Source organism: Globicephala melas, chromosome 18 (genome assembly GCF_963455315.2).
Source record: "Globicephala melas chromosome 18, mGloMel1.2, whole genome shotgun sequence".
Classification (NCBI taxonomy): domain Eukaryota; kingdom Metazoa; phylum Chordata; class Mammalia; order Artiodactyla; family Delphinidae; genus Globicephala; species Globicephala melas.
The window spans coordinates 290,787-304,397 of NC_083331.1; the positions used below are offsets into that span (position 1 = coordinate 290,787).

A 13,611-nucleotide genomic window follows, 5' to 3' on the forward strand; every position below is an offset into this window, starting at 1 on the left:
ATCTTTGTGAGATTTATTCCATGTTGTTGGAGCTATAGTTTCTTTCCTTTTCATTGCTGCATAGTTGTTGGCCCTCAAACAACTTGGGGCCTAGGGGTGCCTGACCCCTGTACAGCTGAAAAGCCACTTATAAACTCCCCCAGAACCTAACTAATAGCCTTCTACCAGAAGGGGAAGCCTTACCCATAGTAGAAACAGTCAGTTAACACATATTTTGTATATTATGTGTATTGTATACTGTATCCTTAATTAAAAAGTAAACTAAAGAAAAGAAAATATTTAAAAAATCAGAAGGAAGAGAAAATGTATTTACAGTAATTTATACCCTAAGTATACATCTTCTGTTTATGAGATGAATTGCTTGTCAGAACCTACATCAATATTGTCTTATATGATACAAAACACTGTAGATGTTATATGTATTACCAGCACTGGACATCAAAAATGAAAAGATAATGTGAAAAAGTTTATTGATTCATACTTTATGGTAGCCTAGTGTAATCGATAAAATTGCTTCCCAGTAGCCTAGCCTAGACGCTAATGAATGAATTGTTAGAAAATTTTTGTGGCGTATGGTATTACAGTCATATTCATAGTACAGTATCAGAAACATTATTACATTTTTAAAGAAGTCACTTACCTGTAATAATCTAATACTCACTTTCTCCAATTAGAAAAGAATATGGTAATATAATTCTTTGAAAGCAAAGTTATAAAACGTTAAGAAAACTAACACATTAATTTTACATTAAATATCACACACCTTATGTCTTTGTAATGACCGACCAGTATTTACATATACTTTATGCATTCATTGCATACCTTTTTCTTAATCATTTCAGTACTTCTGGCTATGTGTTTCGTCTGTGACTTTTTTCAGATTGTTGGAAATCTCCAAAAAATTTTCATATATACATATATATATATTTTGGCTGTGTTGGGTCTTTGTTGCTGCACGCAGGCTTTGTCTAGTTGTGGTGAGCGGGGGCTACTCTTCATTGTGGTGTGTGGGCTTCTCATTGCAGTGACTTCTCTTGTTGTGGAGCACGGGCTCTAGGCGTGTGGGCTTCAGTAGTTGTGGCACATGGGCTCAGTAGTTGTGGCTCGCGGGCTCTAGAGTGCAGGCTCAGTAGTTGTGGTGCACAGGCTTAGTTGCTCCGCAGCATCAAAAATGAAACATCAAATGGACATCAAAAGAGATGTGGGATCTTCCCGGACCAGGGCTCGAACCCGTGTCCCCTGCATTGGCAGGCAGACTCTTAACCACTGTGCCACCAGGGAAGTCCAAATTTTCCAATATGTTTATTGAAAAATATCTGCATATAGGTGGACCCCGCAGTTCAAACCCATGTTTTTAAAGGGTCAAGTGTATTCAGTTGTATGAACATACTACAGTCTCTCTTTTCTACTACTGTTGATGGGCATTTGGGTTTCCAGTTTTTGGCTATTGTGAATAACGCTTCTGTGAACTTTATTGAACATGTCTCCTGGTGTATTGTGCACAAATGTTTCTCTTGGTTGTATATACCTAGGAGTGGAATTGTTCAGACAGGATGCATGTGTCTTCAGCTTTAAGTGGAAACTGTTTTTGAAATTGGTTGTACCAATTTACACTACTGCTAATGTTTTATGAGAATTCCTTTTGTTAAGCATCCTATTGGCGCTTGATATTGTCAGTCTTTATACTTTTAGCCAGTACTGGTGGGGTATCTGATGGTATTTCCTACTTGTAATTTATATTTCTCTGGATTCTGCACTAGTAATCAGTGTTGAAATCACTGAGCATCTTTTCATATATTGGGTTGGCCAAAAAACGGACTTTTTGGCCAACCCAATACTTATTTTTTGGTCATTTGGTTATCTTTTATGAAGTGCCTATTCAGATCTCTTTCTACTTTGTCTTTCTTTATTAATTTGTTGTATTCTAGATTCAAATCCTTTGTGGGTGATGTCATGTATATCTCTTTTCCTGCTATGTCTTTTTTGGTCAGTAGAAGTTCATATGATTAATGTAGAAAAACTTAATCTTTGTCTTGATGTTGAGTGCTTTTTTTTTTTTTGCGGTATGCGGGCCTCTCACCGTTGTGGCCTCTCCCGTCGCGGAGCACAGGCTCCGGACGTGCAGGCCCAGCGGCCACGGCCCACGGGCCCAGCCACTCGGCGGCACGTGGGATCCTCCTGGACCGGGGCACGAACCCGTGTCACCTGCATCGGCAGGCAGACTCCCAACCACTGCGCCACCTGGGAAGCCCAATGTTGAGTGCTTTTTATGTCTGGTTTGAGAAATCTTTCCCTACCCTAAATATTCTCTTTCTTTTTTTTTTCCTGAAAGCTCTGTTGTTTTGCCTTTCAGATTTTATATTTACATTTCACTTGGAATTGATTTTGTGTATAGTGTAATGTAGGGATCAGGTTTCATTGAGCAAATCTGTCTTTTTATTCTTTAACAATGCCTTATAAATTTTAGAATCAACTTGTCAATATCCTTGCACACATTAAAAACTTTGAATTTTTATTGGGATTCGCATTGAATCTGTGGGTAAATTTAGGATCAATTTAATTTCTTTCAATAATGTTTTATAGCTTTCTGTGTTGAGGTCTTAGTAAGTTGATTTTTAGGTATAATTGATATTTTTGATGCAGTGGTAAATGGTCTTTTGAAAAGTTTCATTGTCTTATTTGTTGCTCATACAATTAATTTTTGTGTATTTACCCTTTGTTAAAGAAATTCCATTTATTTCTAGTTGCTAAATACTTTTATTGCGAAAGGATGTTGAATTTTATTAAATTTTTTCCTGCATCTGTTAAGATGATCGCATAATTTTTCTCCCTTATATCACTAATGTGATAAACTACATTGATTTCCTAATGTTAAATCAACTTTGTGTTCATAGAATAAACCAAAGTTTGTTGTGATGTTACCCTTTTTTAGTGTTAGATTATATATTTCTTTATTTTTTCATTTATTTCTGCTTTTTCTTTTTTTATAAATTTATTTTATTTATTTTTTATTTTTGGCTGCATTGGGTCTTCGTTGCAGTGCGCCAGCTTCTCATTGTGGTGACTTCTCTTGTTGCAGAGCATGAGCTCTAGGTGCGCGGGCTGCAGTAGTTGTGGCACATGGGCTCGGTAGTTGTCGCGCATGGGCTTAGTTGCTCCGTGGCATGTGGGATCTTCCTGGACCAGGGCTCGAACCCATGTCCCCTTCATTGGCAGGCGGATTCTTAACCACTGTGCCACCAGGGAAGCCCAACAAAAATTTTTAGCTAATTATCTAGTATATACAACCTAAGAGGATAAGAGGACGGACCATCTGCTGCCATTTAGTTTGTCCCACTGATTAAGCGAAAGATAATGTGGCTACCAAGAAAATAGACATTTGGGGAATTTTGAAGATAAGTTTATAGATCCCAGGGCTATCATGAAATTTCTTAATATACAGCAAAGTCTTGGGCAATATTTGGGTTGACATTATTCCTATAAAAAAACATGTAATTCAGGTTTTCATTTGTTTTGTATACTGCTATACACATAGTGACCCTCAGTAAATATTTGTTGAATGAATGAATGAAGCAAAACTGCTGAAATGAAGGCTGTTAACAATTATCAGTCAGTTAAATCTGGAGCTAAAATTGAGATGTATTCCTTGTACTTGAGAATGATTGTTAATACTCCCTCATTCTCATTGACTAGATCAAACCTAATTGATAACAAGTATTAAATTTATATGTGTTCATTACTGCCTTTTTTTTTAATCATCAGAAAAGTTGCAAGAATTGTGTAGAATCTCCCATACGCCTTTACCCAGATCCCCCAGTTGTTGATATTGGCTTTATTTTTTTTCTCTCTTTATTTATATACATTTTTTTCTGGCCCATTTGAAAGTAAATAGTGTTTTTTAAAAGCAACTTTGAGTAACACATTTAGCACTATTTTTATGCACACAAAACTAAGGTGGCCCACAGGTAAGGATCTTTGGTCTCCGAGCCCTGTTGTTGGGTACATTCAGGCATCCCTCCACTCCCCTGTAGCGGTGTAACTTCTCCTGTGGTATTTGTGCCAAGAGCAGGAGTGCCGCCACGAGGACCTAAGCAAGCCGCTCTCTCACCTTGGTTTATCTCCAGTTTTAACTGCGCCTTCATAGAGCTCTTACAGGGTTGTGTATTAATAGTTTTCTCTTTCCACACTGTTTTGCTAAAAAGCATACGCATGCATTTTCAGTTGTTATAATCACTGCCCTGTACCCAGTTATATAGCTGAACCGTTAAACTGACATGCTTTCTCTTTTTTTTGGGGGGGGGGCCCACCATGCGGGATCTTAGTTCCCTGACCACGGATCAAACCCACGCCCTGTGCAGTGGAAGCTCGGAGTCTTAACCACTAGACTGCCAGGGAATTCCCAACATAGACTCTTAATTATTATTTTAAAATTATAAAGATTTTCAGGATTATTTCTAAAAGTTAAGAGACTACTCTTTTCCCACTATTTCTTAGTTTCTAATCCTGTTAGATGCTAATGCTTGGTCTTTCTACAGATGGCAGAATGATTGAAAGGCAGTGTGGGCATGATGGAAGGGTGCAATGGGAGGGAACAGTGGTTGGCAGTCAGTTTCGAAAGTTGATTGCCTTGGTGGTTGTATGAATAAAATCAGACAAGTGTTAAGAGTATAGCTAAAATGGTGCTCTGCAATTCGTGCAGAAAACTATTGCATGAGTATGTTCTTGCTTCTCAGTGAGATTGGGTATTGAGCAGAAAAGAAAAATCAGAAATCTGGAAAAGCAAGAATTTGGAATATATATGACAAAGATTTAATAGCCATCAAGTATTAAAAAGAAAGGGAATTCCCTGGCAGTCCAGTGGTTACGACTTGGCACTTTCGCTGCCATAGCCCGGGTTCAATCCTTGGTGGGGGAACTGATCCCGCAAGCCGTGTGGCAAGGCCAAAAAAAGAAGTATTAAAGAGAAAAATTCTCATAAATGAGCAAGAAAATGGGCAAAAGATACAACAGGTAACTTTAAAATATTGTTGATGTAGTTTATATATATGATTTTATATGTGTATCTTTTTTTTTTTTATATATGTGTATCTTAAACTTTTTCATTTCAACCATTTTTCAGTGTGTGGTTCAGTGGCATTAAGTACATCCACACTGATGTGCAGTCATCATCACCATCCAGCTCCGGAACTTTTCCATCTTCCCAAGCTGAAACTCTGTACCCATTAAATACTAATTCCCTATTCTCCCTCCTCTCAGCCCCTGGCAGCCACTATTCTCCTTTCTGTCTTCATGAGTTTCCCTATTCTAGGTACTTCATATAAATGGAATCATAAATACTGGGTTGGCCAAAAAGTTCATTTGGGTTTTTACAGAACGAACTTTTTGGCCAGTTCAGCATTTTCCTTCTGTGTCTGGCTTATTTCACCTAGCATAATGTTTTTTAAGGTTCATCCATATTGTAGCATGTGTTAGAATTTCCTTCCCTTTTAAGGCTGAATAATCCATTATATGTGTGTACCACATTTTGTTTATATATTCATCTGTTGATTGTTTGTTTGGGTTGTTTCCCACTTTTTAGCTATTGTGAATAATGCTGCCCTGAAATGTGTGTTCAGATATCTGTTTGAGTCTCTGTTTTCAGTTCTTTTGGATATATACCTTGGAGAAGAATTACTGGATTATGAGGTAATTCTGTTTAACTTTTTGAGGAGTTGCCAAACTGTTTTCCACAGCAGTTGTACCATTTCAGGTTCCCACCATCAATGTGAGAACGTTCTCATTTCTCCACATCCTCACCAACACTTGTTACTTTCTATGTTTTTGTTTGACCTAGTGGGTGTGAGGTAGTATCTTGTGGTTTTGAAATTTGCGTTTCCCAAAGGACTAATGATGTTGAGCATCTTTCCAGGTGCTATTGGTCATTGGTATATCTTCCTGGAGAAATGTCTATTCATGTCCTTCCTTTGTCCATTTTTTTTTTTTTTTTTTGCGCTACACGGGCCTCTCACTGTTGTGGCCTCTCCCATTGCGGAGCACAGGCTCCGGACGCGCAGGCCCAGCGGCCATGGCTCACGGGCCTAGCCGCTCCACGGCATGTGGGATCCTCCCGGAACAGGGCACGAACCCGTGTCCCCTGCATCGGCAGGCGGACCCCCAACCACTGCGCCACCAGGGAAGCCCCCCTTTGTCCATTTATAACTGTGTTGTCTCGTTTTGGGGTTGGAGGAGGTTTTTTTTAAAAATATATTCTGGATGTTGATCCCTTATGAGATGTCATTTGGAAATATTCTCTCCAGTTACATGGGTTTCCTTTTCACTCTATTGATAATGTCCTTTATTCGCACAAAAGTTTTTGTTTTTGATGAAGTTATTTTACCTATTTTTTTCTTTTGTTTGGGCTTTTGATGTTTTGATGTTGTATATATACCTTGCTCACTTCATATATACATGCTCACTTCATGTCTCTGTGTCACATTTTGGTAATTCTCACAATATTTCACACTTTTTCATTATTTCTATATTTGTTATGGTGATCTGTGACCAGTGATTTTTGATGTTACTATGGCAAAAAGATTACCGCTCACTGGAGACTCAGATGATGGTTAGCATTTTTTAGCAATGGAGTGTTTTTTAATTAAGGTAGGTGCATTGTTTTCTTAGATAATGCTACTGCATACTCAGTAGACCAAGGTATAAATATAAACATAACATTTATATGCACTGCAAAACCGAAAAAATTGTGTGACCTGCTTTATTGTGATATTTATTGCAGTGGTCTGGAGCCAAACTCACAATATCTCTTAGGTATGCCTGTATCCAAGAATTCATTGTCAAATCCAAGGTCCTGAAGATATACCCCTGTGTTTTCTTCTAAGAATTTTATGGTTTTAGCTTTTAAATTTAGGTCTTTGATCTATTTTGAGTTAATTTTTGTGTATGGTGTGAGATAGGGATTTAACTTCATTCTTTCATATGTGAAAATCCAGTTGTCCCAGCACAATTTGTGTCCCTGTTCATTGGACTTGGCACCTTTATCAAATATCAGTTGGCCTTAGATGTGTGGGTTTATTTCTGGACTCCATGTATCTGTTCTTATGCCAGTACCATACTGTTTTGATTATTGTGGCTCTGTAGTAAAATTTGAAATCAAGAAGTGTGAGTCCTCCAAATTTGTTCTTTTTCAAGATTATTTTGCCTATTCAGGACTTCTTCCAATTCCATATGAATTTGTGGTTTGTCTTTACTACCTTTGCAAACGAGGCTATTGGAATTTTGATAGGGACCTGAGGTCACTTTGGTAGTGTTGACATCTTAACGGTATTAAGTCTTCCTACCAAAGAACACAGATGTCTTTCCATTTACTTGTATCTTCTCTAATTACTTTCAGCAGTGTTTTGTAGTTTTTAGTATGCAAGTCTTTTATGTCCTTAGCTAAGTTTATTCTTGAGTATTTTATACTTTAGATGCTATTGTAAATGGAATTGCTTTCTTAATTTCATTTTTGGTTTGGGCATTTCAGATGTATAGAAACAATTAATTTTTGTGTGTATTGTACCCTGCAACTTTGCTGAGTTCATTTATTAGATCTGGTTACTTTCTTGTGTATTCTTTGGGATTTTTTTATAAATAGAATCATATCATCCATGAATATAGTTTCATTTCTTCCTTTCCAACCTGGATGCGTTTTATAGCTTTTTCTTACCTAATTGCTCTGGCTAGAACTTCCAGTACAACGTTGAATAGCAGTGGTGAAAGTGGGCACATAGCAGGTAATTTTTCAAAGAAAAAATGTAAATGGCTTAATGATAATTTTGTAAGTGGATGTGGAATATGGCAGAACTTTTTTTGTAAATTGCCATATAGTAAACATTTTAGACTTTGTAGGCTGAGAGACAATTTGGGGGTTTAGAGTTGGTGTTCCTTGTCGTGGTAGAAATGTGACCTCATTCTCCTAAAAAACTTTCGTTCTCTCAAAGACAGTGATCTTCCTTCTTGGGAACTCACTAGAACGTGTTACCCGCATCTGCCTTTGGCATTTACACGTATTGCCTTCACAGTGCGGGCTGACTTTCTGCATGCAGCCCAGGTCCTGGGTTTGGATTTCAGCTGTACTATTTTTTTTTTTTTTTTTTTTTTTTGCGGTACGCGGGCCTCTCAGTGCTGCGGCTTCTCCCATTGCGGAGCACAGGCTCCGGATGCGCAGGCTCAACGGCCATGGCTCACGGGCCCAGCCGCTCTGCGGCATGTGGTATCTTCCCGGACCGGGGCACGAACCCGCGTCCCCTGCATTGGCAGGCGGACCCTCAACCACTGCGCCACCAGGGAAGCCCTGAACTACTCCTTAGCTGTGTAATCATTAGTAGTTAGTCTGTCTAGAAGCTTCAGTTTCCTCATCTGTAAAATGAATATTAATACTTCACAGGGTTATTCTAAAGATTAAGTGAACCAATAAATGAAGAGATTTTGACAGTGCACAACACATTTTGAGGCACTTGATGTAAATATAATTCTTCTTTTGATTTGTTTTTGTGTGTTTGTTTTAATTTTTTTTTAGTTGAAGTGAAATTCACTTAGAATATTACATTAGTTTCAGGTGTAATGATCGGGTGATTTGTTTTCAACCATTTAAAAATGTAAAACCATTCTTAGCTTACAGGATGAGCAAAAACAGAGGCAGGCCCTGCTACAGTTTGCTGATCCCTGCTCTTGTATCGGATGAGGTGAAAGTTGGAGCATCTTTTCTGGAAGACATTTGACAGTGCATTTTTACAATCTTTAAATGGCTTTATTATTTGATCCCGTCTCTCTTTTGGGAATTTATTCTAACAACCTAATCAGAGTCACAGTGTTACTTATAAAAAACACAAATTGGAGACACTCAAAACAACCTTTGGTTTCCAAAGGGAGAGTTTTCATTGTTGTTTGTTTGGTTTTTTTGTGTGTGTGTGTGGTATGCGGGCCTCTCACTGCTGTGGCCTCTCCCGTTGCGGAGCACAGGCTCCGGACGCGCAGGCTCAGCGGCCATGGCTCACGGGCCCAGCCGCTCCGCGGTATGTGGGATCTTCCCAGACCGGGGCACGAACCCGCTTTCCCTGCATCGGCAGGCGGACTCTCGACCACTGCGCCACCAGGGAAGCCCATGTATTTTTTGTTGTATTTATATGATGGAATAATGTTCAGTCACTAAAAATTATGTTTCTGGAAGATATTAAAGCAAGAAATGTTTGATATATCAGTGAGAAAGCAAGATAAAACTGATAGTATCCCAGTGTTTTAAGTATATATACATTAAATATATACTTATAAATGCAAAAGGTGAAGGAAATAGATCAAATTGTTATCAGTATTTTGAGGTGACTTTTATTTGTTTTTTCCTGTTTTTCATTGATTTTCAAAGACTGCACATTGCTTATATAATCAGAAAAAGACCTCAGTCTTTGGATTATTAAAAACATGGATTGATGGTATTGTGGTTTTATTTGTTTGTTTATTTTAATTTTTTTAAAATTGAGGTATTGGGCTTCCCTGGTGGTGCAGTGGTTGAAAGTCCGCCTGCCGATGCAGGGGACACAGGTTCGTGCCCGGGTCTGGAGGGATCCCACATGCCGCGGAGCGGCTGGGCCCGTGAGACACGGCCGCTGAGCCTGCGCGTCCGGAGCCTGTGCTCCGCAACGGGAGAGGCCACAACAGAGAGAGGCCCACGTACCGCAAAAAAAAAAAAAAAAAAATTGAGGTATTATTGACATTATATATAACATTATAATAGCCTTAGGTGTACGACATAATGATTTGATATTTGTATATATTGTGAAATGATCACCACAGGAAGTCTAGTTAACATCTAACATTTTTTTCTTGTGCTGAGAACGTTTAAGATCTGCACTCTTAGCACCTTTCGAATGTGCAGCACAGCATTATTAACTGGCCACACGCTGCACATTTGTCACATCCCCGCCACATATTTACCTTGTAACTGGAAGTTTGCGCCTCTTGACCCCTCACCCATTTCCCACCCCCACCCCTGCCTCTGGCAACCACCGGTCTGCTTTCTGTATCTGTGAGCTTGGGTTTGTTTGCTTGTTTTTCTTTTCCTTTTAAATATTTATTTATTTATTTATTTTTGGCTGCCTTGGGTCTTAGTTGCTGCGTGGGGGCTTTCTCTAGTTGCAGCAAGCTGGGACTACTCTTCCATGCGCGGGCTTCTCTTGTTGAGGAGCACGGGCTCTAGGCACGCGGGCTTAGTAGTTGTGGCTCGCGGGCTCTAGAGCGCAGGCTCAGTAGTTGTGGCTCGCGGGCTCTAGAGCGCAGGCTCAGTAGTTGTGGCTCACGGGCTTAGTTGCTCCGCGGCATGTGGGATCTTCCTGGACCAGGGTTCGAGCCCGCATCCCCTGCATTGGCAGGCGGATTTCTTAACCACTGCGCCACCAGGGAAGCCCTGTTTTTCTTTTTATATTACATGTGTAAGTGAGATCATGTAGTGTTTATCTTTCTCTGACTAATTTCACTTATCGTAAGGCCCTTGAGGTCCATCCATGTTGTTGCATATGGCAAGACTTCATTCTTTTTTTTAATGGCTGAATAATTGTGTGAGTGTGTGTGTGTGTGTACATACATATATGTGTGATGTATATGATTATATATGTATGTGATATATATGTGTGTGTCTATATACACATACTGCGTTTTCTGTATTCATTTATTGATGGTCACTTGGATTGTTTCCACTTTTTGGCTATTGTAACTAATGCTGCGGTGAACATGGGGTACGTATATCTTTTCCAGTTAGTATTTTCATTTTCTTTTGATAAATACCCAGAAGTGGGATTGATGAATCATATGGTAGTTCTGTTTTTAATTTTTTGAGGGTCTTCCATACTGTTTTTCTTAGTGGCTACACCAATTTACAGTCTCACCCAGAAGTGCAAAAAAGAGGTCTTTTTCTCCACATCCTCGTCAGCACTTGATATTTCTTCTGTTTTTGATAATCGCCATTCTAACAGGTGTGAGGTGACAACTCATTGTGGTTTTGATTTGCATTCCTCTAATAATTAGTGATGTTGAGCATCTTTTTAGCTATCTGTTGGCCATCTGTATGTCTTCTTTGGAAAACTGTTCAGTTCTGCCCATTTTTTAATCAGATTGTTTTTTGCTTTTTACTTGTATCAGTTTTTTATGTATTCTGGATATTGACTCTCAGATATATGATTTGCTAATATCTTCCCACTCAGTAGGTTGCCTTTTCATTTTATTAATGGTTTCCTTTGCTGTGTAGAAGCTTTTTAGTATGATGTAGTATGACTTGTTTACTTTTGCTTTTGTTGCTTTTGCTTTTGGTGTGATACTGTTTTTGTTTTTGTTTTTGCCACTTGCTTCAGGAGATTAACATTTTTTTACATTTGTTTTATTGTGGTTATTTAATTTAAAAATTAGTTATTAAGTGAAAAGTAATACGTGCAAAATAGATTGAAGATTGACTCTCCTTCCTTCCTTCTCCCCAGAAACTGTTACAATTACCAGCTTCTCATGTCTTGCAGAGAACATTTTAAGAGAGGCTTTTAGGCTGATTCACATTTGGAGGGGACAGATTAAAATATGACTGATATTTTATTATTCCACTACAGTAAGCACTTGCCCTCAGAGGGAGAAGCTACAGCTGTACTTAGATCGGATGGACTTTCATTATGTATTTTAAGGAATTCACAAATGATCTCAGGAGATGAACAGTCTTTACCATGATTTTAATCTCCATTTCAGGTTGGTTCATGTATTCTCAGCAACTGTATGGCTTTGGAGCTATAGTCAAGTCTAATATCCTCTATTTGCCTGTTTTTAATTTATATAACAGGGCAAGATCGTTTATAAAGTTCGATGGAAAGGATACACATCAGATGATGATACCTGGGAGCCTGAGGTTCACCTTGAGGACTGTAAAGAAGTTCTTCTTGAATTTAGGAAGAAAGTTGCGGATAACAAAGCTAAACCAGTGAAGAAGGATGTCCAGGTATTATATTTTATCTCATAGTGGGTTTTTTTAGTATAATAAGTTTATTATAAATTTTAGTAATATACAGAATGTATAGTAAGGAATTTACAAATATTAATAAAATATACAGCATTCCTATTGTGAGTTCTGTATAGCCAGTTGATTCTCATAGAATGCTTTCATTGATTTTTGCCAGGCTCTTTTTTCTGTAGCCAAGCTGTGATTGCAGGTGACATACAGGTATAGTTGGGGCATGTTGTTATTTTCCTTTAAGTTAAGAGTAAGATGATAGTGGGGAGAAAAGAGATGTGTTGAAACTTTACTTGTTCGTCCATGATGTGAGCATCATGTTTTTGTATACCTGAGGAATATTTTTTATGCTATTCATCATAGTATTATTAACTATGGTCACATTATTATTATTAACTATGGTCACATTAAATATGGTCATATTCATCATGTTTTTGTATACCTGAGGAAAATTTATGTTACTATTACAGATACAACACATACTCTTATATTTAATCAGCATTATTAACATATTTCTAAGTCTGACTTTTCTGCTAATTCAAACAATTCTTAGATCACTTTATAAAGCTATAAATTTTAATCCGTTTCAGATTATTCATAGGTCTGATTATCTCCGGGTCTTCTGTTTTTCTTTTCTATTTCCACTTCAATTTTTAACCACTTTATGGTTTTTTAGTAGCTCTTGTTGGTGGTAAGGAAGGATAAAGAATTGAAAGGAACTCAGATGAGTTAAACTTCTATCATCAGCAGTTTGAAAAAAGACTTGATGGTGGTCTAAAGTGGGATAACATTAAAACTAATGCACAGACTTGGTTTAAGAGTTTCCTTCTATGGATTTGTCCATTGTTTTATCCTTGATTCTCATATTCCGTACATTATTGAATTGGCTTTATTTATGAATCTTCTAAGAATTTCCCATTTTACTTTTCTTTGTAAGTTTCATTTATAGCTTCTATTTATAAATTGAACTGACTCTAATTCAACTTATTGCTTTTGCTTTTAGTTTTCTTTTTCATTAGAAATAATTATCATTTTTTAGAATACTGACAGAGGTTCTTGAACTTAGAACTATATAGTGAAAATTGCTCACAATAAAGAGTCTTAGTTGTTGAAGTTATTTTTTAAGGGCTGAATATTGATCCCTTCTTTCCCAACAATTTGAGTTTCAGCTGCATACTTAGTATTTTTTAAATGACAAAAACAGTATTGGGACTTGACTGTGTGTAGCGGTTGTTAACAATAATAGCTGTGATAGAGGCAGCTTCTGCTCACCCAGCACATGTCCTCTGTCTGTGCCAAATGCTGGGCCAGCACTTTCATGGATTAAGATGAGAAAACGGAGGCTTAGGTAAGTTCAGTGCCAGCCCAGATTCACCCATTAGTAGTGACAGAGACAGGCAGCCACACTCTTAACCACTATGGTAGGTTTTCTTTTGGTTTGGGCTGTAGTTTGAAATCCATTTAGAGGAGTAGAATTACCAGTTTTTTAATTGTATGCTGTAGTGGCAGGGTCTTTAATAAATACAGTTTTTAAATTACTAAGCAAAACCTTCAGTACTTTTAAAATTTTTGTAAAGGAAATCCTTCACAAGATGAGT

General features: G+C 37.9%; 1 protein-coding gene across 3 annotated transcripts in view; it reads left to right on the forward strand.

Annotated features, from left to right (window-relative positions):
* Positions 1-13,611, forward strand: part of MPHOSPH8 (M-phase phosphoprotein 8) — a 49,730-nt gene that overhangs the window by 2,029 nt on the left and 34,090 nt on the right. For all 3 annotated transcript variants that reach the window (XM_030882764.3, XM_060287859.2, XM_030882763.3), the window contains exon 2: positions 11,846-12,001. In XM_030882764.3, the coding sequence (XP_030738624.1) occupies positions 11,846-12,001 (156 nt within the window). The remainder of the gene's footprint in view (positions 1-11,845; positions 12,002-13,611) is intronic.